The sequence below is a fragment of the Callospermophilus lateralis genome, chromosome 11 (assembly GCF_048772815.1).
Source record: "Callospermophilus lateralis isolate mCalLat2 chromosome 11, mCalLat2.hap1, whole genome shotgun sequence".
NCBI lineage: Eukaryota > Metazoa > Chordata > Mammalia > Rodentia > Sciuridae > Callospermophilus > Callospermophilus lateralis.
In genome coordinates this window covers 48395324-48419429 of record NC_135315.1, presented here as the reverse complement: position 1 = coordinate 48419429, position 24106 = coordinate 48395324, and the positions used below count along the sequence as shown (strand labels likewise).

The following is a 24106-nucleotide window of genomic DNA, read 5'->3' as shown; positions in this document are numbered from 1 at the left end:
TCTCGGGCTCAGTGGGCCTGATCCAGTTGGCACAAGATAAGAGAACTGAGAGGTTCAGCATTTTCTCCCAGAGTTACCCAGCATACAGAGCCAGGAGCCACACTAAGGCAGCCTCACTCCTAAGCTATGCAATTTACTGCCTGCTAGGGATAAATACTATAATGGGGGTGGCCCAGAGCACCGTGGACACTCTGAGACAAGGCCAGGGAAGACTTCCTAGAGGAGGTGACTTTTGAGTGTGATAACAGTCAAGTTGTTAGCCTCTCAGATCAGCCTGGATTTGAATTCCTGCGATGTGACCTTGGGAAGCTATTTAACCTCTCCCGGCCTCAGTTTCTGCATCTTTAAAATGGGAGCGGTAATGATAATAACTGCCTCCCAGAGTGCACATGAGGATTCTGTGTGCTGGTGTATGCGCACACTCACCCGGTGTCAGCACATGTCGGTAGAGAGTGGGCTGGGTAGGAAGAGGTCCTGACACACGGCAGAGAACCTCACGGAGTAGGAGGAGCAGGGATGGCGTGGACAGAAGCACAGGCCGAGCCCTGGGCAGCACTGTTAACTGCAGATGCTGGTGTGTCCCCATCCACTGTAGGTCCTGGTATCTGTGGGGGACAAACTGAGACACCAGGGGCCCTCCAGAGTCGGTACCCTCTGGGGGATCCCACCCACTGCTCCTGGGCCTTAGGGCTCCAGCGCCCCCAAGGTATTCTTGTTGAATTTGATGAAGGCAGGTGCCTGGAGCCAGGTGGATACTCTGGTTTCTCAATAATCTGCACAAAAGACCTGAGCACCTGCAGGGCCCACGTCCCATAGAGCATTTGGCATCTCGTTAGGACTGGAAGCCAAAAGCTGGGTATTTTCCGTAGCTAGAGGTGAAAGAGAGCTGTTGGCACCTCTATCTGGATCCAAGCCCCTCTCACAAGACCTTGCCAGAGCCTCAAGAGCCCCTTCGCCCTGGGGCTTGTGGAAAGAAAGTCCCAGCAAGGAGCTGGAGTGCATGGGGAGCTCCCAACCACCCAGGGAAAAGGGAGCAGGTGTGCTCAGCCAGATGTGGCTCTGGGGAGAGCCTCAGCCGAGCAACCTGTCCAGGGGTTCCTGGAAAGGCCAAAGTCCCCCTGCCCTGGGTTGATCAGGAGCCAGCATGGGCTGGATTTTTTCTTTCCCTCTTTCTTTTCCTTGCACTGAGTAAGCAGAGAATGATTTATCTGTGTTCCCAGGACGCCTGCAGGCAGATCTCAATCAGAGATGGAAGGAAGGAAGGGGATTAGGCTGCTGGTTCCCCACCTAGTTAATCGCCCCAGTCCCTGGTGTGATTCTTGTCAAACTGTAAAAGCAAGATGTGTAGGTTCACCCCTGGAGCCATTGAACCGGGAGGTGGGAGCCCTGAAATCTGCATCTTTAACAACTCCTCCGATCCCTGCTTTGTGGCAGGATTTGGGAGCTGCTGAGGCAAAGGCAGCCGTTCTGTTCCTGTCATACTATCAGTCCGGGAGGGAGTTAATTGTCTTCTTTCCTAATCCATCTCAGGACCCAGCCTCTCCCCCACCCGCAGGACATCTGACCTCCGGAGCTGGGTCACCACTATCTCCAGGAAGACGGATGGCCTGGCCATCCCAGGGTGCAGCAGGAGGGAGCTTACCTCTCCCCCAGGCAGCTCCTTGCCAGGGCCATTAATCACCCCATAATCACTGCTGGGAGGGAGTTCTTTCTCAGCTAATTAAAATCTCTCCGGCTGCAATGGAGGCCTGTTTCCTCTAATTTGTGTTCTTTGGAGATGAGGAATAGCTGGTGGTGTCAGCCATGCACATCATGAGGACTCTGCCACCTGCCGAGGGTGCCTGAGCTCTGTCACTTGCCCTAGATTCCATGGGGTCCCCAGGGGGATCCGAACTGGGCTCTGGTCAGCCTGAGCTTCGACTGTTGGGGAAGGGCTGGCCTCTGGGCAGGGCTGGGGAGTTCCCAGCTTCCCTCTATGTCCAGACTCAACAATGCACCAGGGGTCAGAGGCAAGCCAGGTGGACACGGGAAGGCTGCTGAGAGGGTGGTCTCAGCTGCCCAGTAAGGGAGAGACTTTCTAAGGGGGCGCGGGCCGGGAGGTGTGGGAGGAGAGGTGATGTGAAGTCTGACACTCTCCTAGGAGTGTAGGTGCCATAGGACAGGCTCTCTCAGCCCTTTCTGCAAAGCCTGGGAGAGCTCTGTATATAACACTCCCACACAGGGATTGCAATACTGTGTACTCAGCTAGGTGCCCACCTCCAAGCAGTATGAGCCCCACGGCTGGCATGCCCTCTCTCCTCCTCCCTGCTCAGCTTCTCCAAAGGTTTCCTTGAAAACCTACTTCAGACCCTCTGCCCTCCAGGAAATCTGCATGATGCTATGTCCCCCCACCCGCAACCCACACTAGTTGGCTCCCTGGCTGACTTCTTCCTAGGAACTGGGGTGACCTTAGGGCCATGGAGAAGAGGGCAGGAGAGCATGGCGGTGCCACACCACGGGCTGGACACACAGCAGTCAGCACAGGCTTGAATTCCCCCTCCTGCTCCCCGTGTCTCCATGGCTGGTGCTTTGTCTCACACGAGCACCTACCTGGGTCTTCCTGAAGAGTCCCTGGAGCAGGGGGCCCAGTGCCAGGCCAGCAAGTGCCCTCCTCTTCCTCGTCCTCAGCCCCACACCTGCCCGCTCCCTGATCCTGGCTGGGCTTACCTTGGGCCCCCTGTCTGCAGCCTGAACCCCTCCAGCCATGATGAGGGCTGCCTCAGCAGCAGCCAGGACCATGTCCCTCTGGCCGCCCTGCCCCTGCTGGCCATCTCCTCCCCGCAGTACCAGGATGCTGTTGCCACCGTCATCAAGCGAGCCAACCAGGTCTACAGCGAGTTCCTCAAGTCCTCTGATGGGATTGGCTTCAGTGGACAGGTAGGATGGCCTGCTCTCTGTCCTGGCTGCTGCCCGGGAGAGAGGCCGGTCTTTGCCAGAAAGATCAAGGCGGACCCTTCTAGAATCAGAGCATCTGAGATTGAAGGAGGCTTTTGAGATTTGGGATTTGCCTGCCTTCTGCAGATTGGAAAAATGAGGCTAAGATTCTAAGATTTGGAGCCCATGCTGATCCCTAGCTGAGTCTGACCCCTGAACATAGGCTGATCTTTGTCCTTGGGCTGACCCTAGATAAAGCCATGACCCCAGGATGACCCTGCTTCCCATTTGGGCTCTCAGTGCCTCTAGAGGAGAATGCCTTATTCTCCCACGGGAAAGTGGCCCCTGCTCTGTCTGGGTTGGGGGTGAGGGGGTCGTCAGGGGCAGGCCTGCATGCAGTGCCAGCTGTGTGTCCTACAGGTGTGTCTCATCGGGGACTGTGTGGGTGGACTCCTGGCCTTTGATGCCATCTGCTACAGTGCGGGACCCTCAGGGGACAGCCCTGGCAGCAGCAGCCGGAAAGGGAGCATCAGCAGCACCCAGGTGCGGCGAGGTGGTGGGACTGGGGAGGGTTTGTCTCTGGGAGCCCTCCCTCAGCCCTGGGAGATCAGGGGCCTCCCCAGGGGGTGGTCCTGCTGACCCTTCACGTTGGCACAGTGACGTCGTGGTACAATGGATTATATTGTAATCCTTCCTGCAAGAGTAGCTAGAGATAATGATCATAGGTAGGGAAACTGAGGCACAGGGTGCTGATTGGGGTTCATGTCACTGGACAGCTGGAGGGTCATCCCCATGGACATAGGAGATAGCTGTGCCTCATCATTGCGGGGCACTTTTTGAAAGCGTAGCTCCCTGCACCACAGGAGGAAGGGCTTCGTGGCCCGGGGGAGGAGGCAGGGCTCCAGAGTCTCCTGTGACTGCAGTGCTTCCTGTCTTCCACCTGGCCCCTAAGGACACCCCAGTTATGGTGGAGGAAGATTGCAGTCTGGCCAGCAGCAAGCGGCTCAGCAAAAGCAACATCGACATCTCCAGCGGGGTGGAGGATGAGGAGCCCAAGAGACCGTTGCCGCGGAAACAGAGCGACTCCTCCACCTATGACTGTGAGGCCATCACCCAGCACCATGCCTTCCTCTCAAGGTACCCCCTGCCCTGGCTTCTGCCTTCTTTTCATCAAAGCATCCAGGAGACAGTCCTGTCCCAGACCCTTCCATGGGGACCCCTAGAGAAATATTGAGATGCTGGGACCCAGGCCACTTACCATGAGTCCTGCATAGAGATCCAGGGACTTGCTTTCTGTCATCGCTCTGCTGAAACTTGCAGAAAGAATTGGGGTCAATTTGTTTCACCTCTCTGAGCCTCAGCTTTCTCTTCTGCAAAAGAACAACCCTGCCCACACCGCCTCTCTGCATGGTTTGAAGAATCTAGTGAAGTAACAGATGGGAGCATGTTCTGAGAGTTATCCCAGGTGTGTGTCCTCTCTATTTCTCAGAGGAGGCCACTCACATCACCAGTTGCCAAACAGTGGAGGTCAGCACTCTGGTCTCCCTGTCCCCAGTTCAGTGCTTTGACCACAACACACTTTTTTTTTTTGTACCAGGGATTGAATTTGGGGGCACTTAACCATAAAGTTACATCCCCGTACTTCCCTCCCACCCCATTTTTTTTTTTTTTTTTTTTTGAGACAGGGTCTCAGTAAGTTGCTGAGGCTGTCTTTGAACTTGCGATCCACCTGCTTCGGCCTCCTGAGCCACTGGCGTTACAGGCGTGTGCCATCACACCCAGCAACAACACACTTCTGTTTATAGACCTCCATGCACTGTCCTTTAACTTTTTAGAAGAGATGGTTAACTAACAAGGGTTAAATGCATGGTTTATACATTTATTTAGAACATAAAGGAGTATTAATCATAGACCCAAATTGGCAGAATTGTCTTTTTTCCTTTCTTTCTCCTCAAGTCTCATTTCCCTCCCACGCTCCTTGTTTCTTACACAAGTGACAAGTATCAGGAGGTCATTAAAACCCTTAGAAAATATATCATCTTGGGCTGTGGGTGTTGCTCAGTGGGGGAGTGCCTGCCTAGCATGTGTGAGGCCCTGGGTTCAATCCCTAGCACTGCCAAACAAAACAGAGAGAAAAAAAATAATATATCTTCTCTCTCGACCTCTCCCAGGCACAGGAACCACTATTGACATTTTAGAGTATTTCTTTTCTATATTTTTAAACATACTTTGCATATGGTATTACTTAAAACAACAAACAAAGAACCCAACCAACCAAACCAAATAAACAACAAAACCTCACTCAAACAAAGTCTCTTACATCATGATCTGTTCCCCATATAATTAAAAATAGTTGGTAAATATTCTTAGTGGCAATATACTTTATTGGGCAAATGGATAACAGCTTACTTAATCCCAGTAACTGGATACTTTTTTTTCTCTGAATTCTTTTTTTTTTTTTTAAAGAAAGAGTGAGAGTGAGAGAGAGAGAGAGAGAGAGAGAGAGAGAGAGAGAGAGAGAGAGAATTTTTTTTAGTTTTTATTCTTTAGTTTTTGGCAGACACAACATCTTTGTTTGTATGTGGTGCTGAGGATCGAACCCGGGCCGCATGCATGCCAGGAGAGCGTGCTACTGCTTGAGCCACATCCCCAGCCCCTTCTCTGAATTCTTCTCTATTATAAATAGCACTACAGTGGACATCTTTGTGTATTAACATTGATGTATATATCAGGCTTACAATAGTCTTACCTTATCCATAGTTTTACATTCTGTGGTTTCAGCTTCTTGTGATCAACCATTGTGTCAACATATTGACTAGAAAATTCCAGAAATAAATGAGTCATAAGTTTTAAATTGCACACTATCCTGAGTAGCATGATGAAATCTCACACTGTTCTGCTCTGGATGTGAATTATTCATTTGTTCAATGTATCTACCCTGTATATGCTACCCACCTGTTAGTCATTTAGTAGCCATTTCAGTTATGAGATTGTCAGTGGTGACATCACATTGCTTATTTTCAAGTAACCCTTATTTTTACATATTAATAATGGCCCTGAATGGCAAGAGTAACAATGTTGGTATTTGTACATGCCAAAGAGAAGCTATAAAGTACTTCCTTTAGGTGAAAATGTACAGTAAGATATTTTGAGAGAGAAAGAGACCACATTCACATAACTTTCATTTTAACATATTGTTATAATAATTGGGCTTTATTATTAGTTGTTCTTTTACTATGCATAATTTATAAATTAAACTTTATCACAGGTGCTTACACATAGGGAAAAACAGCACATATAAGGTACAATGCACTCCATGGTTTTAGGAATCCACTGAGGGTCTTGGAATGTCCACCCTGTGGACAACTGGATGATGACTGTATTTCCTTCTGATAGATTCCTGGTGATGTAATTACTAGGTCACAATCTCTGTGTGTTTAAACTTCGAAATATTTAAAGCTCCTCTGATGGTTTCTCCTTTAGAAAAGCAGCTACATGCAAATGAAGGTTCATCCTTGAAAAATTCTTTAGGAAAGACCCAAATAGGCAGAGTGATAAGAAACTGGAGGTTTTTGGTAGCTGGTCCAACACAGCCAGCTTTTCCCTCTGGTGCAGGGACAGATGGCTGTTCCTTTGGCAATTAAAGAGTTGGCACGTGTTTGGGGGCCACGCCGTCCATGAAATATGTACGGTTAAACACCAGCCTCATCTTCCCCCATGTGAGCTGCTCACACTGTGAGAGGCAGAGGAACTCGAGGACTGGGGATTCACCTTTGCAGACTCTCACTCCAGAGGGTGGGATGCTTGCCTGAACTATTTCCATTGCTATTTGTAAATTTGTTTTTCCTCCAACCCGAGTATTTTAGTAGAATTTGCATTCAGTTAATTGACTGATAGATCACACCATTCCCTGGTTATACTGTCATCTCTAAGTGGAACCTAATGCTCACTGGAAGTTCCAGAGAGGTCCCCGGTTTTCTTCCTGATCCTCAGCACCCAGCTCTGGGTCTCTGGCTGGATACAATTTGGAGCTCCAGACACCTGGAATGGGAATGGTTGGGATTCTGTGTGTGGTGTCCTGTCTCTGTTTTTCTCCTTCAGCCCCGTTTCATCTGCTGACTGGAGGGGGGTGGAGAGACCAAGCTGTTTGCGTCTGTCTGTGGGTTGTCTGCAACAGGAGTTACAACTAAAGCCCTCATCCTGGCAGGGCTGACACTAGCCAGCTGGTCTGCGGATGGGCCAGGCTGGGTTTCTCTGGTAGACAGTGCAGGAATTCTCAGCGTGGCAGCTCCATGGGGCAGGCCTGTCTGCGTGCAGAATGCTTAGTTACTTCCCAGGTGCTCAGCCCATTTTTGTAAATAAAGTTGTAGCAGATCATAGCCACACGTACTGTGAAGTGTCCTATGTGGCTGCTCTCATGTTTTGATGGCAGAATTAAATCGGTGTGATGGAGACCATATGGCCCGCAAAGTCCAGAATATTTACCATCTGGCCTTCTGCAGAAAAAGTTTGCTGACCCCTGCTTTAGCCAAATGTTGGCTGGGTCTTGGTGGCCAATGCTGAGATTGTCGCCAACTCATGTTGATGGCGTCGGGTAAGCAGACTCTGCTTCTGAACTGTGCCCCTGAGATGGAGGTTGGACTCTCCACTCTCAGGCTTCAGGCTGTCCTGCTAGGTGACTTCCCTGTCCTTCCCTGACCTGCCCTCCCCTGTGTCTTCCTCCTCTGGCAGCATCCACTCCAGCATGCTGAAGGATGAGTCCGAGCTCACTGCAGCTGGGGGGTCCCAGCTCTCCGAGGTCAGCCTGGGCCGCTTTGACTTTGATGTGTCTGACTTCTTCCTCTTTGGTTCGCCCCTGGGCCTGGTCCTGGCCATGCGGAAGACGGTGCTGCCTGGGCTGGATGGTGGGTATGGCACAGACTGGGACCTGAGATACCAGGGTGTCCTTAGGCCCCTTTGTTAGGGTCTCAAAATGGGAGGAGTAGGAGGGTGGGAAATGGGGTGAGGAGGGTCCTGGAGTCAGGGTGGATGGAGGAAAAGCTGGAGGAGAGGAGTGGCAATTTCCCCAGGTGGGACAAGGGCAGACAGAATTTCACTGTCCCTGTCACATGCTCCTGGCTGATTTGACCCCATTGTCCTGCAGTCATGCCCTGTGGGAAGAGTAGCCATAAACACTTATCCTGAAACTTATAAGGCTTTTCATGTTCTTCCAAAATGCATATGTCAGGCGATTTGACCAGCAGGGGGCGTAACTCCTGAGTCCAGAGTGTTCCATGCTTTCCTCCAAAGCTTACTGATAACCTAGGACATGGAATAGAATAAGAGGAAGGGGCTCTGGTTGGTATGAGGAGGTAGAACTCAGGGCCACCCTCCATGTCACAGAAGAACTCCAGGATTCCCTGGAGGTGTCACGGTCCAGTCCAGTGGATACCCACGGAACAGGCAGGGGCCTCCGTGGAGACACCTGCTGGTCAGCCAGAGAAGTGCTCCATGGGTTCTGGCAATCCTTCCTCTGGGATCCCTGGAGGTCTGAACAAAGAGAGCTGCTTACCTGACTAAGGAACCTGGATCAGGTGGCAACTAAGTGATGTGGGAGGTGCAGGAATTGAAAGGCACCTGACCAGCGGAAATAGTAGAGGGAAGGCCTCTGGGAAACCCTTTGAATAAAGGCACAGAGAAAGGAAAGTAGCTGAGCAGACTGGGGAACTGCAGGTGTTCGCCAAAGCCGCAGGCTGCAGTGGTAAATGCACTCCTGGGTAAAGCAGTTGGCAAGGCCTTGAATGCCAAACTGGACATAACAGCTTTGTTCCTGTTTTAGAAGGGAGCCAGGAGAGGTTCTCGAGCACAGGAGCAGGCTCCTCAAAGCTGGACTCCAGGGAGCCTTTTAAGACAGAGGAGGCAGATCCTAGAAGCGGGTTTCCCCATGTGTCTTCCCCTCTCACCCCACTCACCCCACTCGCCAGGTTTCCAGGTGCGTCCTGCCTGCAGCCAGGTCTACAGCTTCTTCCACTGCGCAGACCCCTCTGCCTCACGGCTTGAGCCACTGCTGGAGCCCAAGTTCCACCTGGTGCCTCCTGTCAGCGTGCCCCGCTACCAGAGGTTCCCACTGGGAGATGGACAGTCTCTTCTGCTCGGTAGGTTCTTGGGACCCCGAGAGTGTGTGAGCTGGAGGCTGGGCCCCAGCCAGGTGGTATTTCAGAGCCGCTCTCCTGGTCCAGCCTCTCCAAGTAGCCGGCTGATGGGTGACTTGTGTGAGCAGGGTCGTGTGCTCTTGGAGGAGAGGAGAACAGCTGACTCCTTCATCTCCAGAGCACCCACCTGTGCCAAGTACAGGCTTTGTATGAGGCATCTTGGTGTCAGAAACCTCCGCTTTGCCTTCTGATAGGCTCCTGGCCAAGCTCCTGTGGCTGGGGACAGAGTAACAGTCCAGTAGTCAGAAAGGCAAGTCTAGGGATCCATGTCCAGCGCTATTCCCAAGGGCCCCAACTGGACTATGGAAGGGCACAATGGGGAGTGGGCCATTGCTTCATGCAAGAGGTGGCCTTTGACTAAGGTCTGACTGGGGAGGTGCATTTGGACAGGTGGAGAAGAGATGAAGGTGCAGGAAAACAGGAGCTGGGGGGTGGGCTTGGGGAAGGGGCAGTGTGGCTCCCGGGCTCAGAGAGTGAGCCAGGCCAGGGCAGCCTTGGAGGGGATAATCCCAGGCTTGGAAATCAGAGCACTGGCTCCATGCCACCGAGGAGGAGGTTTAGCTTAAGCCTGCTTGGAGGTTTGGGTCAGAGATGGGGAGGGGGGCGGTGGATACTATGCAAGTGACTCATCAAGGCTAAAACCCATTAGCATCCTGTATTTCAGAGACCTATTTTCCAAAGCTCTTCTTTGCCAGGAGCTTTGATGGTTGTGCAGGACTTGCAAACCTCCCTTGTCCATCCTACAATGTTCCCTCTTTAGTCAGGGGATCTCCTACCCCCAGGGGCCACCCTAGCTCCTAGGCTGGGGTTCAATTCCATTCATTTCAGCTCAGCCACAGTCCTCTGTGGCCCGGGGGAGGAATTTGATAAAAGAAGACATGGTTAGATGTCACCCCAATGACCTCCTCTTCAATTTCCCTTAGCCTTCCTCTGCAGCTTTATTTCTTGGGGCTGAGGGAGATGGTTGGGACCCTCACTCCTGCCTGCATAATTCACAACTTGAGAGGAGATGGAACACAACAGTAGACTATGGAAAAGGAGTCCCTTCCGGCTGTGTGTGTGTGTTGTGTGTGTGTGTGTAGGCGCATGCACGCTGTGGGGTGCAAGCTGACTGATGGACCAGGGCTGGTTCCTCTGTGTGTCTAGCTTCCTGCCCAGCACGGGGCTGGCACCTAGTGGGCAACTCTGTTGGGGACCCACTACTTGCCCTGACCTTGACATTCCCCCTCCAGCTGATGCCCTGCACACCCACAGCCCCTTATTCCTGGAGGGCAACTCCCGGGGCAGCCCACCACTTCCGGATGCCCCTGCCTCACTCCCTCAGGCCCCAAGGTCCCAGCGCCCAGGACGAAGGATGAGTGAGGGCAGCTCGCAGAGTGACAGCTCAGAATCCTCGGATGGCCTGGCACCTGTGGGTGCCTCCCGCAGTGAGTGAGGTCCTTTTGGGGCCCTGCCTGCATTTGAGGGAGAGGGACCTGGCTCTGGGTGGTTGCTGGTCCACAGTCAGGATGCTGAGGACAGGTCCCCTGGGTAGGGAGGAGGGGTCAAGGCAATCCTGGGTGGGGGTCCTGCCTTTGGGGACTGTTGGACTGTTGGTAGAGACTTGAGGTCAGGCTGAGGAATGACCTCAAAGAGAACTTTGACCTCTGACCCAAGAAAGAGCCCTGAACTCTGACCATGGCCAAGACGGAGCTCTGATCTTGAATGGAGCTTCGACTCCTGTCCCTGACCCAGGACTGAGTTTTGCCCTTAAAAGGCCTTGACCTCTGACTCTGGACAGGACTCTGGTCTCTAACCAAGGCCTGACCTCTCCAGGCATAGACTCAGTCCTGACCTCACCCAGAGCCCACTGGAAATCACTGCTGAGCAGCACCCTGGGGTGTGCCTGAGTGTCTTTAAGGGGCTGGTCCTCCTTCCTGGGGACTAGTTTGGTGTAGACACCTTGGAGTAGAGGGGACCGGCCACTGTGAGAAGGAAGGAGGCAGAGCGGCTCACTCCCCGGAGCTCATTAGTGCTCTGGCCCTAAACTTGAGCGCCACGTGGCCTATCTACCACTGGGTCCGTACAGCTGGAGTCCCACGCTGCCCCTTGGCCACTCTGTCCTCACCTCCCTCTTGGATCCGCAGTCACGGCCAAGTGGTGGGGCACCAAGAGGATCGACTATGCCCTGTACTGCCCCGATGTCCTCACCGCCTTCCCCACGGTGGCCCTGCCCCACCTCTTCCATGCCAGCTACTGGGAGTCTACTGATGTGGTCTCCTTCATCCTGAGACAGGTACTGCTGCCCCGCTCCCTGTACCCCACCCCCAGCCCCTCCAGAGGTTCACCCTTCCCCTATAGGCCTGTCTCCACTGTAACAGCACTGGGACACTTAATCACCGGGGTGGTGACATTATTAGAGATTGGGTTTTATAAAGAACACTGGCTTCTGTGTGGCTAACAGAATGGAACTTTCTGGCAAGTCAAGGAGAACACACCAAGGTGTCAACTTGGAGACTGGAGCAATACATTGCTGCTCCCTTCTGTGTCTCAGTGTCCTCATCTTTAAAGTAGCAGGTGCAGCAGAAAGACCAGTGACTGTGGGGAGGACCTGATGGGGAAGGAGGATGGGGAGCACTGGGGTCATTTTGGATGGCCGTCCTGCATGGTCAAGGCTCGGGTGTATTTTAACCTGTCCACAACAAGAAGCTGCAGCAGGGTTGTAAGCAAGGAAGAGCCATCGACAGACTTGTATTTTGATAAGGAAACTTGGGGGCTGCTGTTGGGGGACACAAGAGGAAGCATGAGTGCCCTGGGGAGACAAGTTTAGAACGCCTTAGAGATGACAGCTTGGACTAAGGTACGGTCCCCAACTTAGAAATGTACTAAGTGCTAAGATGCTGTGGTGGAGGTGATGAGGAGCCTCCATGTTTGAGTTCTGGTGGCAGCATTCACTGATTCTGGGCTGTGAGGGTCAGAGGGGAGCCCAACGATCCTGCCGGATTGCCGTTTTCTGGGGTTGGGGCTGAGCTGGGCTAATGGGGAAGCCAAGGCTGAGTTTCTGGCCATGTGATGTGTCAGGTGTCGAGAGGGAAGGTGAACAGATAAACCTGGTTGTAGGAAAGACATCAGGAGTGAGATGAATATGTCAGAGCTTGGATGGCATTGAAAACGGGTGATGGGTCCCAAGGATGTCACCATGCAGAGATGTTCAGACGCTGAGTCCTGGAACTCCTTAGGAGAGACCAGAAAGAACATGCCCCGAGGTCAGAGGAGAGCCTGGAGTGGGCAGATCAGAGTGAACCTTGAGTTGGGCAGGATGGGAATTGCTGGGGCCTGGGGAAGAGTGACTTCAGTGGAACAATGGGGTCAGAAGCCTATTGGAGTGGGCGGAGGAGAAGGAGGCAGGTGAGGATGTGAAGACAGAGTCTAGGCTCAATCTTCCGTGGAATGTTTTATGGGAGAACAGGGATGTGACAGAAATTGAGAAGGCATAAGTGGTTCCAGGGAGAGTATTTTTTTTTTTTGTATTTAAGGTGAGCGACATTACAGAGCCTTTGGATGCTAAAGAGAACAACCTAGCAGAGTGTCAGATCAATGATGTGGGGTTGAGAGGGAAGTGTGACTGGGGTAACGGACTTGGGAAGTGGAGAACTGGGATCAGGGCTCCAAATGGTCTATCTAAGGGTCACCTTACAGGAGGGAGGGCAGAGCATGGTGCAGATCTGGTAGACGCTAGGTTTAGACCTGAGGGACCAAGACTGCGCCACAGACAGAGCCATTGGAGAGACAGTGCTCGGGCTCAGCTATCAGGTCATGTGGGCAAGGGGACAGGTCCTGAAGCCCCCAGCCTCTGAAGGCCCTGGGCTGGGAGGTGGGAAGGACAGGGGAGAACCTGGCTGGCCATGAGCTGATGGGCCTGACATCCTTGGCTGTTGGTCAGGTGATGCGCTATGAGAACGTGAGCGTGAAGGAGAGTGCTGGCTTAGACCCCGCTGCGCTGAATCCCGCTAGCCCCCGCGAGAAGTGGCTTCGCAAGAGGACCCAGGTCAAGCTTCGGGTACGTGCCTGCTGGGGTCACATGCCATTTGGGACTCTGGCTTTGGGGTGGTTGGGCTACCCTGAGCCTTGAGTCATCCATGTAAATAAGAGCTCGGTGCTCACACAGGCCAAGATCCATGCAGCAGGGTGGGTGGGTGGGTGAGCTGGTTCCCCATGGCCTGGCTCCACAGGAGCCCTGAAGTAGGGGTTGGGGGCACAAGTTATGATGTGGAGATGCCAATTGTGGGGGAGTTTTTACATGCTGGGCTTCTGTAGATGTGGTCTGGAATCAGAAAGTGTCCTGCACAGTCACACGACTTACCATGGAATATGGCCTGGTGTGATATTTGTCATGATAGAGGGAGGCAGAGATCAGGATGGAGGTGGAAAGGACCGTCAGGGCAGGTCTGTGTTAGTCAGCTTTCTGTTGCTGTGACAAAATGCCTGAGAACATCAATGTAAAGGAGGAAAAAATGTTTCGGTTCATGGTTTCAGAGGTTTCAGTCCCTGGACAGCTGGCTCCATTGCTTTTTGGCTTGGGTGAGGCAAAAACATCATGGCGGAAGGTCACGGTAGAGGAAAGCGGCTCAGCTCATGGCAACTGGGGAGTGGGGTGGGGGTGGGGAGAAGGAAGGGGCTGGAGAAAAGACATACCCTTCAAAGATGTCCCCATGACCTACTTCCTCCAACTGGGCCCCAATCCCTACTAGCCCATTCGGCAATGAACAAATGGATTAATCCCTCACCATCCAATCTCTTTCCAAATGCCCTAACTTCTGAGCATTGCTGCACTGGGGAACAAGCCTTGAACACATGAGCCTTTGAGGGACATTCCAGATCCAAACCATGACAAGGTCATACAGGGCTTGTCTGAGAAGAGTCTCCTCTGTAGGATATTGAAGGATGAGCAGCAGTTTGGGATGTGGACATTCATACGCATAATGAACAAACACATTCATTTATTCATTCAGTGTATTATCATCAATGTTTATTCTGTCTCGGTCCCTCTGCTAGGACCATGTATATCTGAGACTGTGAACAGACAAAGCCATTGCTATGATGGGAAGCTCCTGTCTAGTGGGAAGATCAGACATGGATAGAGGATGATCGATGCTTTAAGAATCAACTCTTTTTTGTAAACATTTGAGATATAATTCACATATTATATAATTTTCCCACTTAAAGCATACAATTCAATGGATTTTAGTATATTCACAGATGTGTGCAACCATCACCAGGGTCAATTTTAGAATCACTTTATTACCTCAGAAAAGAAAGCCTTTAGTTATCTTTCTTTAGTCCCAAACCTTCCTTTCTTCCAAAGTAATCAGAAATCTATTTTCTGTCTTTGAAGATTTGCCTATTTTAGACATTTCACTGAAATGAAGTCATATAATTTGGGATGCTTTGTGTCTGGTTTCTTTCACGTAGCATGATTCTTTCAAGGTTCATCTATTTTTGAGACATGTATCGGAACTTCATTCCTTTTCATGACTGAATAAAATTCCATTGTGTGGATATTTTGTTCATCCCTTCATCAGTTGATGGACATTTGTTTCTCCCTTTGGCTGTTATGGATAATGCTGCTATAAATATTCATGCATACCTTTTTTGTGCGGACATATGTTTTCATTTTTCTTTGACATAGATCTAGAAGTAAAACTGCTGGATCAAGTAGTTAACTCTGTGCTTAATCATTTGAGGAACAGCCAGACTTTTCTCCACAGCAGTCACTCCATTCTACACTCACTCCCACCAGCAGTGTGCGAGGGTTTTTGATTTCTCCCCATCTCAGCAATACCTATTATTGTCTGTCTCTTCGATTCTGGTCCTCTCAGCTGTGTGGTTCTCATTTGCATTTTATTTGCATATTGAACACGTGATGTGCTTATTTCCACAAATTCACTCTTCCCTCTTCAGTGCTCCTATAGGGTGCTTATGTCCCCCAGAGGGCTGGGTGCCTCCAGGGCAGGGCCTACAACTGCTTCTTCTTAGGGACTGGTGCCGATGAAGTGTCTGCAAACATCTGTTGAAATGAAGTAAAGGCCATGGGGGTGAGAAGAGGTCAAGAAGGCATCTTTGGGGAGTTGGAGGAGCACTTTTTTGAGGGGATGAAGTTGAGTCTGGTCCTAGTAGATGGCAGAAGGCCAAGCATGCACAGAGTGGAGAGTCCAGTGTGAGCCAAAGCCTGGAGGCCCCCCCACAGAGCTGGGTCTAGAAGGACCAGCAGGCCAAGGAGGGGGCAGAGGGACAGGGGACTGGAGAGGCTTCTCAACAAGACCAGGAATGCACAGCTCAGGATGTGGACTTCAGAATGGGGGGCCTGGTAAGATGCTCACACATCTGTGCCTTATAATAATGGAGGATCTTTCATGGGGCAGTTTTTGAATAAGGTGCTCCATTAGGGAGCTCTCAACAAGGTTCAGGCAGACGTGATGTGGATGTGGCCAAGATGTCTTCATGGGCAGTACTATGAAAGAAGGGTCACCAGATTGAGAGATGTGGGTCTCCAAAGCTAACCTGGGAGTGATGGGAAGTCGGAACCAACTCAGGACTCGGAGCTGCAGGATGAACTGAAGAATGAAGATGTTGGATGGTTACAGATCAAATGATGTGCTAGTCAGGATTGCAGGGCTGGGCTGGGACAAGGGGAAGGACACCAAAACGGCAGGTGGTTGATAAGTGGGGGAAAGGCTGCCAGAATCACGAGGCTTTGCTCTGTTATTCTCTCTACACTTGAGTGTTTGAAATTTTCCACTGGAAAAAGACGGATGGTAAAATGGCTGTTGGATGGGAGCCGGGACACAGAAGGGAAGAGCCAGAGGTAACCGGGCAACTTCCAGCCTAGGAATTTAGACGTGCAAGACAGAGAGGCTGAGAGGACTGGTTGTTCCTTCAGGGGCCTATGGAGGGTCCACAGCAGCAAATGCATTTCTATGTGAAGTCCAGGTGCCTTGAAGACAATGCTAGGGGATCCTGATCTGTTTCTCTCATGGCTTGGTGGGAATCATCTCTGAAACCCTAACAGAAATTAATCAGAAACCTGATTCCATAGGTCCACATCCCTCTGGCCATCCTAAGAATGCTTTAATGATAAAATGCAAAATCTGAGTTTTTTTTTTTTTTTTTTTTTTCTGTCTTCCCAGAATGTCACTGCTAATCACCGGGCCAATGATGTGATTGCTGCTGAAGATGGTCCCCAGGTCCTGGTGGGGAGGTTCATGTATGGGCCTCTTGACATGGTGGCTTTGACCGGTGAAAAGGTATTAAGGGTTGGGCATCCCCTCCTCAGCTGGCCCACCTGCACCAGGTGCTTAATGGCTCCACATGGCAGGAGGAATGGGGGTTGTCCACCATAGGGGCATGAGCAGAAAGCCACTTGCCCTGCTTAGGCAGATGGTGGTGGCACCAGGGGATCAAGGGGTAAGGGATGTGCTTGGTGCATATGAGAAAGAAAAATAAGCCCAAGTGTCTTCAGTGGAGAGAGAGAGGGAGGACGGTAAAGCCAGGGCATGTCAGGCAGGAACCTATGTCCCAGGGCCTGCTGAATGGTAGAGAGCTTCCCAGCCCAGCCTCTTTGCTGAGCCTGCAGCCCCTCAGCCTTCAGTGGGGTCCTTGCCTTCCTTTATTGCATGCAGGTGGACATCCTGGTGATGGTAGAGCCCTCCTCAGGCCGCTGGGTACACCTGGATACGGAGATCACCAACAATAGTGGCCGAATCACATATAACGTGCCCCGGCCCCGGCGCTTGGGGGTTGGTGTCTATCCTGTGAAGATGGTTGTCAGGTAAGGCTCAAGGGAACACTCTCACATTGGCTTCCCCATTTCCGTGGTCCTTCCAGCTGGGCCTGTCCATAAGATGGATGCTCAGAGTTTTCTTTCGGGCTCCATCTTTGTCTGTATGGAGAGAAGAAAATGGAAGAGGCCACCATCTCTGGCATCAGGAAATGTCACCAGATTGTCTCTGACCCTGGCCCCAGACTGACTCTGATTCCAGCTGTAGGCTGACCTCAGGCTGGTACCTTTCAGGGGCGACCAGACCTGTGCCATGAGCTACCTCACAGTGCTGCCCCGGGGCATGGAGTGCGTGGTGTTCAGCATCGATGGGTCCTTTGCTGCCAGTGTCTCTATCATGGGAAGTGACCCCAAGGTCCGGCCAGGTGCGGTGGATGTTGTTCGGTGAGTACCACCTCCCACCAGGAACATGCCTCCCCTGGAGGCAGAGCCAGTGGCCCCGGGGGAATTGCATTTCCCCCTTGGTTTTCTCTAGAAAGTCTATGGGTTTCTGGGACTGGGTCCTGGTGTCACCTCCAATAGGAGTTTACAGAAGGTCTTTGGGCACACTCTTTACTTTTGTAGGCCTTGGCTCATTCATTTGTTCATTCATTCCTTCCTTCTCCTTTCCTCTGTCTCTCTCTTACCCATGCACACCTCTACCACTTCCAGGCCAACTTCTGGGCTGGGCACTGACAGAGAGAGAGCAGCTGATTGGATAAAATCCAGTCCAGTGGGGGGGAAAACAAGAGATGGGAATGAGAAATTGTAAACTCCAAAGGATTAGCATGTCAAGAGTAGGCAGATATGGGGCCCTGGGAATTCTTGAGGGTTGCGGTGGGTATGCCCTTCCTTCCTCCAGTAACAGCAATTGCTTTGGGGAGAGAAGACAGGACTGGCTCACTGGCTCTGGAGGGACTGCTGACCTCTGGTTATTCACAAGCTGTGAGAACAGCCTGCTGCTCATATGGTGGGGTCATTTACTCTCATTAGGATAAGCCCACCTCCAGTCCCCTCCTCAGTCCACAGGGAAAGGGGAGGCTGTGGTCTTTTCTCTCTGGGGCTCCCTGGTGCCCCCACCTTCTTCACTGTGGCACTCTTTATATCAGCACAGAACCCCCATCCCCACCCCATCCCCACTCACAACTCCCAAGAATCCCTGTGGGTGGCACCTGTGCCTGTGCATACAAACCCCTCCCAGATCTCAGATCCAGCTTCAGAAACTCCCAATCTATGGGAGTCAAGGGTAAGGAGCAGGGCTAAAAGCTAGAGGCAAGATCCTGGTCGGGTAGACCAGCAAAACTGTCTAAATGGAGGTGGGGGCGGGCAGGAATCAAAGGCGGCCTGTCTCTGGCTCAGAAGAGAACTTGAGCAAATGGGGTAAGCCGTCCGTAGATTAATTTGATTGTGGGCAAGCAGAACCTGCAGGCCATCCTGAGAGGTCCAGGACTCACGGGGTCCAACTCAGCGCACGGGCCAGGAGACAGAGGGTCCGCTGGTTCTCCCTAGTGCTCCTCAGAGCAGCACCTCTGGCTTCTCAGTAGGGCAGCAGCGGGTGGGGCAGATCTCTGGGCAGCGGGTGGCCTGTCCTGGGCGGACCTGGACGCTACCATGCCGTCTCGCCAGGCACTGGCAGGACCTGGGCTACATGATCCTTTACATCACGGGGAGGCCGGACATGCAGAAGCAGCGGGTGGTGTCGTGGCTGTCCCAGCACAACTTCCCACAGGGCATGATCTTCTTCTCGGATGGGCTGGTGCACGACCCGCTGCGGCAGAAGGCCATCTTCCTCCGCAACCTAGTGCAGGAGGTGAGTGCTGGCCCAGGGGTGGGGCTTCACCAGAGAAGGCGGGGCCTCGAAGCCAGAACCTCATTGGTCAAGGGGAGGGATTAGACCATGACCCTCCTCCACGCTCCTCCTCTGGGCTGCCCGTCCAGCTTGGTCTGATGGCGCAAGGGGACACACAGTTGGCAGAGCACGTTTAGGGTGGATCCCATTGGGTGCTTTAACAGCTCTGAGATGACGGATTTCTTCCTTTATCATTTCCTGACTTTCAAGCCTAAACTCTTGTCTTTACATCAGGTTATTCATTCAGAACACATTTAAGTGCCTGTTGTGTTCCTTGCTATGTGCCTGGTGTTGGGGCTGCAGAGAGACAAATTGGACACGGTACTTGCTCTCCGGAGCTGTGATTTTTTTTTTTCACTGTGGGGTCTGGGCCCAGCACCTGGGAACTCAGAAATGCAAATTCTCTGGTTCAGACCTACTGAATCAGAAAGCCTTTTCACGAGCTCTCCAGGGGATTCTGATGCTCAGAAAAACTTTAGGAATCACAGATTTAGAGCTGGGGTTGATGAATGAAAAATAAATGAATTCAAATTTCAGTGTGCATAAATAAAGTTTTATTGGAACACAGCCAAGCTCATTTGTTTATATATTTTCTGTGGTTGTTTTTTTTTTTGTTTGTTTGTTTTTTTTTTTTGTTTGTTTTTTTTGCCCTGCCATAGAAGAGTCAAGTAATTGTGACAGAGTGCAAAGTCTCAAATATTTACTATCTGGCCTTTCACAGAAAAAGTCTGCTAACCCTAGATCTAGAGTAAGAAAGACTTGTAAATATACAATTACTGGTGCATGTTTGAAAAAAAGGCGTATTGGCAAACAGAAGAGAAAGGGTTTTCATTCCCCTAGGGAGGCCAGAGGACTGTTTGTAGTGGGTGGAGACTTTTGACCTTAGTCTTGAAGCACAGGTATGGGTTGTCAGGTAAACAGTGAAACAGTGTGTAGTTGATCAAGAGAAACACAAAAGCTTGAAATTGGAGTAAAATGAAGTGTTATTTGAGAAAAGCATTGCAATGAGAAGAGCAGTGTGCACTATGGGGGTGTTGAAAGAGGCAGAGGCAGGGGAGTACCTACAAGCAGTTTTGGCCACAGGGATTAGTAACAGGGGTGATGTCAGCCTGATGTTGCTGAGCAGATGTCCTTGAAGGAGTGCTTTCTGTATAAGTTTGCTGTGGCCTTTTGTGTAAGGTTGTATTTCTAGCAGTTAAAAAAAATTTCTTTTTGTAGTTGTAGATGGACAGCATGTCTTTATTTTTATTTATTTTTATGTGGTGCTGAGGGCCAAACCCAGGATCTCATATGTGCTAGGCAAGTGCTCTGCCCTTGAGCCACAGCTTCAGCCCCTCCAGCAGTATTTTTTCCTTTATAGTTATTATCAGGCAATCATGATTAAGGATCCTTGGGGCTGGGGATGTGGTTCAAGCGGTAACACGCTCGCCTGGCATGTGCGGGGTGCTGGGTTCGATCCTCAGCACCACATAAAAATAAAAAATAAAGATGTTGTGTCCACTGAAAACTAAAAAATAAATATTAAAAAATTCTCTCTCTCTCTCTCTCTCTCTCTCTTAAAAAAAAAGAATCCTTCCTTCATGACCACTTGACTTTATTTATTTAGTCAGGGTTGACATAAGTGATTTCATTTTTTTTAGACATATATGACAGCAGAGTGTATTTGACATATCATACATGCATGGAGTATAACTTATTCTAATTAGGATCCCAAATTTTGATAACTTTTATAGTGTGCAAAGGCACTGAGGCGGGAAGGAGCCTGGGACATTTTCGGAGCTACAGGCCCCCAGGAAGGGGGTATGTGCAGGCATAGTCAGACCCAGGATAAGGGGAAACTGAGTCTCCAAACGTCAATGGGGGACCAAGCTTGTTAGACCTTAAAAAGCTTGGAAACAAGGTCAAGATCATGGACTCTTTGCTGAACGAAAAGGGCAGCTATGGAAGAGTTTGAAGCAGGGGCATAGCAGTTCCCAATTTGGATTGCAGAAAGGTCCCCCTGGTGGCCGTGTGGAGAACAGACTGGCAGGAGAAAGGAGAGCCAGGGAGAACAGTTAGGAGGAAGCTGTTGCTCAAGAGGAGGCAGGACGAATGACCATGGGATGGACAGAAAAGCACCCAGGCACAAAGAACTGGGAAGTGGAGTCTTTAGGACTTGGTGATGGTTGAATATAGGGGGCGAGGAGCTCTGAGATGTCCTGTTGGGTGACCAGGAGGGTTTCAGGCACTACTCAGCTCACCCCCATGGAGGTGAAGTCTGTGTCTGTGCTGCTCAACAATGTAGGGATGTAGGGCAATGATGACACATAGTAGGCGCTGGATAAATGTTAGTAGGATGAATACATGAATGAATGAGTGAATGAAATGAGAGGGCACACAGAAGGAGGACCGGCGCCAGAGAAAGATGAGGTTTGTGTGGTCACAGCTGTGATGGCCACAGGACATGAGCCAGATGAGGCTTAGTGCATGACTTAGGGCAGAAGTTTGGGCTGCAGGTGGAGACTGAGCCATTAGTGGAGGCAGGTCAGTGAAGCCACCAGAGGAGAGGTGTCTCCTGGGGAAGGGTTGGGACCAGGAGAGCTGTGCTGGTTCTCTGCGAGCAGGACAAGCAATCAGCTGAGAAACCAGAAGATTTAGCTGGGGAGGAGGGCCAGGAGAGAGGGGGTCCAGGTATCTGAGAAGGAAGGGTTTTAACAGTCTCCTTCCCGTGAGGAACTGTGGGACAGTGAAAAACTGATGAAGTGGACAGTGTCCACTTGATGAAGCCTGGCTGTTGGATGGCCTCAGCAAGAAAGGGATACCTCTGAGGCCAGGTGGGTAAAAAACAGTAGGATGAGGAGCAGAGAAGGGGAGTCCCAATTTGCAGGGGTCTCGAGGGTGGGAGGCCGTCCCCTGCACTGAAGGGTTGAAGTCACAGGGGTGAACTCAGGTGCATGAGAAGGTGGGAAGGGTGGGGAAGAAAGGGGTCTGCACCCTCCTTTGAGCTAGGCCAACTGGGAAGAAACCAACTAATGAGGTGAGAGGCAGGGGGCTAAGGAAACCCTCTCTTTGGCTTAGTCACCTGGAGGGCTAGGCAGGGACAAAAAGAATAAGCTGTGGTTCTGTGAGTTTCTCTAGCATCTCTTAGTAGTCAACATACAGGGATGGAGAAGGTGGGTGGTAGGAGAATTCCAGGGCTGAGCTTTGGCTGGGTGAGTGGGGGAGGAGGATAAAAGGGCAACAGCATGGGAGGTGGAGGCCTGAGGACTTTGGGAGGGCAGGGGCTGCCTGGATGGGACAGGGGTGAAGCAGGAGGGGTAGTGCAGAAAATGCAGGTGTGGGTGAGGTTGAAGAGCAGCCGGGGTGGGGGGCTGTAAGAGATGCAGAAGGCAGGAAGTGGAAGGTGGTCAGGGTGGTGAGGCAGGAGTTCTGAGCTCAGAGGGGTGTGTGGTTCTGTCTGGACGTGGTGGGCAGTGGTGTTAAGAAGCAGAGATGGTAGGTGGCCGGCTGTTCACATGGATAGCATTACTGCAGCAATGGTGGGGCATAGGAGGAAGGAACACTGTGATCCAAGTCCAAAGTCTCCAGTGAACTGGGGAGAAAAGAAAGTGGGATTGGTGGGGAGGCACACACACAGTGAGTGGCGGCTACATGGTGAGCACCTCAAAGGAGGAGGTATTTCATCCAGTGGTGTGGGATGGGAGGGGAGGGTGAGAATCTGAAAGTGTTTCTGGAGCAAGGAGGACCTTAGGTTTCTCTTTAAATTTGATTAGGGCTTCTGGGGAGGACATTAGACCAGCCAGCAAGAGGCAGCATGTACCTTGGGGAGCCCAGAGCTGGCCCCCAATCCTGGCCCTGTGCTGCAAAAACCAGGAATTGAATTTCTTATCCACAAAGGAACACTTGGCCCTGTTGTTGCATAACCTGTGTATAGTGCTGCCTGAGGTTGGGTCAGTAAATAGTGTGGTTGTTACCAGGTAGAGCCTTGTATCGGGCCTGGGCTGGGTGGAGTAGGGGCAGGGAGGAACAGCCACTCTGGAGGTTGGTTCCCATCACTCAGACCCATGGCTTGGAGTCTGAGTGCAGTTTGAGAGTCCCCAATAAGGGGCTCCCTGGCGTTGGTCCGGGAAGGCTGATTAGGGCTTCCTTTCCCTCCATGAGCTGCCCTGTGTTTCAGTGCTTCATCAAAATCAGTGCTGCCTATGGCTCCACAAAGGACATCTCCGTCTACAGCGTGCTGGGCCTGCCAGCTTCCCAGATCTTCATTGTGGGCCGGCCTACCAAGAAGTACCAAACCCAATGCCAGGTGGGTGGAAGCCAGTCTAGGGGCTGGGGCCTGGGGGCCAGGGCCAGGGGCAGAGCGGGAGCAGGGAGTTCGGTTGTTTGTTGGGTCACTCATTTGTGTGCATTCCTTCATTTGCTCACTGGTCATTCATTCATTCATTCATTCAACAAACATCTCTGGCACCTGCCTTGAACCAGGCTCTGTTGGTCATGGGAGATTCCCAGCACATTACCTGGGGATTTTGTTTACATGCAGCTTCTGATTCAGTAGGCTTGGACTGGGACCTAGTGATGCTTCTGGTCCGTGCAATATATTTTGAGTAGCAAGATTCTGGGGCCACAGTGGGAAGAACTGGCAGGAAGGGCAGGTGTGAGGGCCAGAAAAATGACAAAGTTCCATGGAGTAGAGCTAGATCATGAGAGGCACTTTCATTTTGAGATTTTGGTGAAGGCAACAAGGAAGGGTGCCTCAGAGTCTTCAAGAATCCAGAGGAGGAATAGGGGGTGTAGGTGTAACTCAGTGGTAGAGCGCTGGCCTTGCATGCCCCGGGGTCTTGGGTTCAATCCCCAGGACGGGGATAGGGGCAAGGGCGGCGGGTGGGGGTGGGGGTTGAAAGAATTCAGATAGGGACCCTGGAATGTTGGTAATGAGTTTTCTGCTTCCACTTCCCTGGGGTCCACTCCGAAGCCGGAGTCTCCCTAGTTCCAGGAGGATGGTGATGTTGGGGGGACAGGATCAGGAACACGGGTCTACTTTCCTCGCCGGCCTGACGCCTGTCTCCTTTACAGTTCCTCAGTGAAGGCTACGCTGCACACCTGGCGGCGCTGGAGGCCAGCCACCGCTCGCGGCCCAAGAAGAACAACTCGCGCATGATCCTGCGCAAGGGCAGCTTCGGGCTGCACGCCCAGCCCGAGTTCCTGCGCAAGCGCAACCACCTGCGCAGGACCATGTCGGTGCAGCAGCCCGACCCTCCAGCCACCAACCCCAAGCCCGAGCGGGCCCAGAGCCAACCTGAGTCCGACAAGGACCACGAGCGGCCGCTGCCCGCGCTCAGCTGGGCGCGTGGGCCCCCCAAGTTCGAATCGGTGCCCTGA

The 24106-nt window shown here is 51.7% G+C and overlaps 1 protein-coding gene across 3 annotated transcripts in view; it reads left to right on the top strand.

The window, feature by feature from the left end:
* The window catches only part of Pitpnm3 (PITPNM family member 3), a 91298-nt gene extending 67192 nt beyond the window's left edge, over positions 1–24106 (top strand). For all 3 annotated transcript variants that reach the window (XM_076869973.1, XM_076869975.1, XM_076869974.1), the window contains 14 exons: positions 2727–2916; positions 3334–3456; positions 3866–4050; positions 7645–7817; positions 8877–9047; positions 10337–10531; positions 11231–11379; positions 13027–13143; positions 16271–16387; positions 16763–16911; positions 17155–17304; positions 18526–18709; positions 22905–23033; positions 23801–24106. In XM_076869973.1, the coding sequence (XP_076726088.1) occupies positions 2727–2916; positions 3334–3456; positions 3866–4050; positions 7645–7817; positions 8877–9047; positions 10337–10531; positions 11231–11379; positions 13027–13143; positions 16271–16387; positions 16763–16911; positions 17155–17304; positions 18526–18709; positions 22905–23033; positions 23801–24106 (2338 nt within the window). The remainder of the gene's footprint in view (positions 1–2726; positions 2917–3333; positions 3457–3865; positions 4051–7644; positions 7818–8876; positions 9048–10336; positions 10532–11230; positions 11380–13026; positions 13144–16270; positions 16388–16762; positions 16912–17154; positions 17305–18525; positions 18710–22904; positions 23034–23800) is intronic.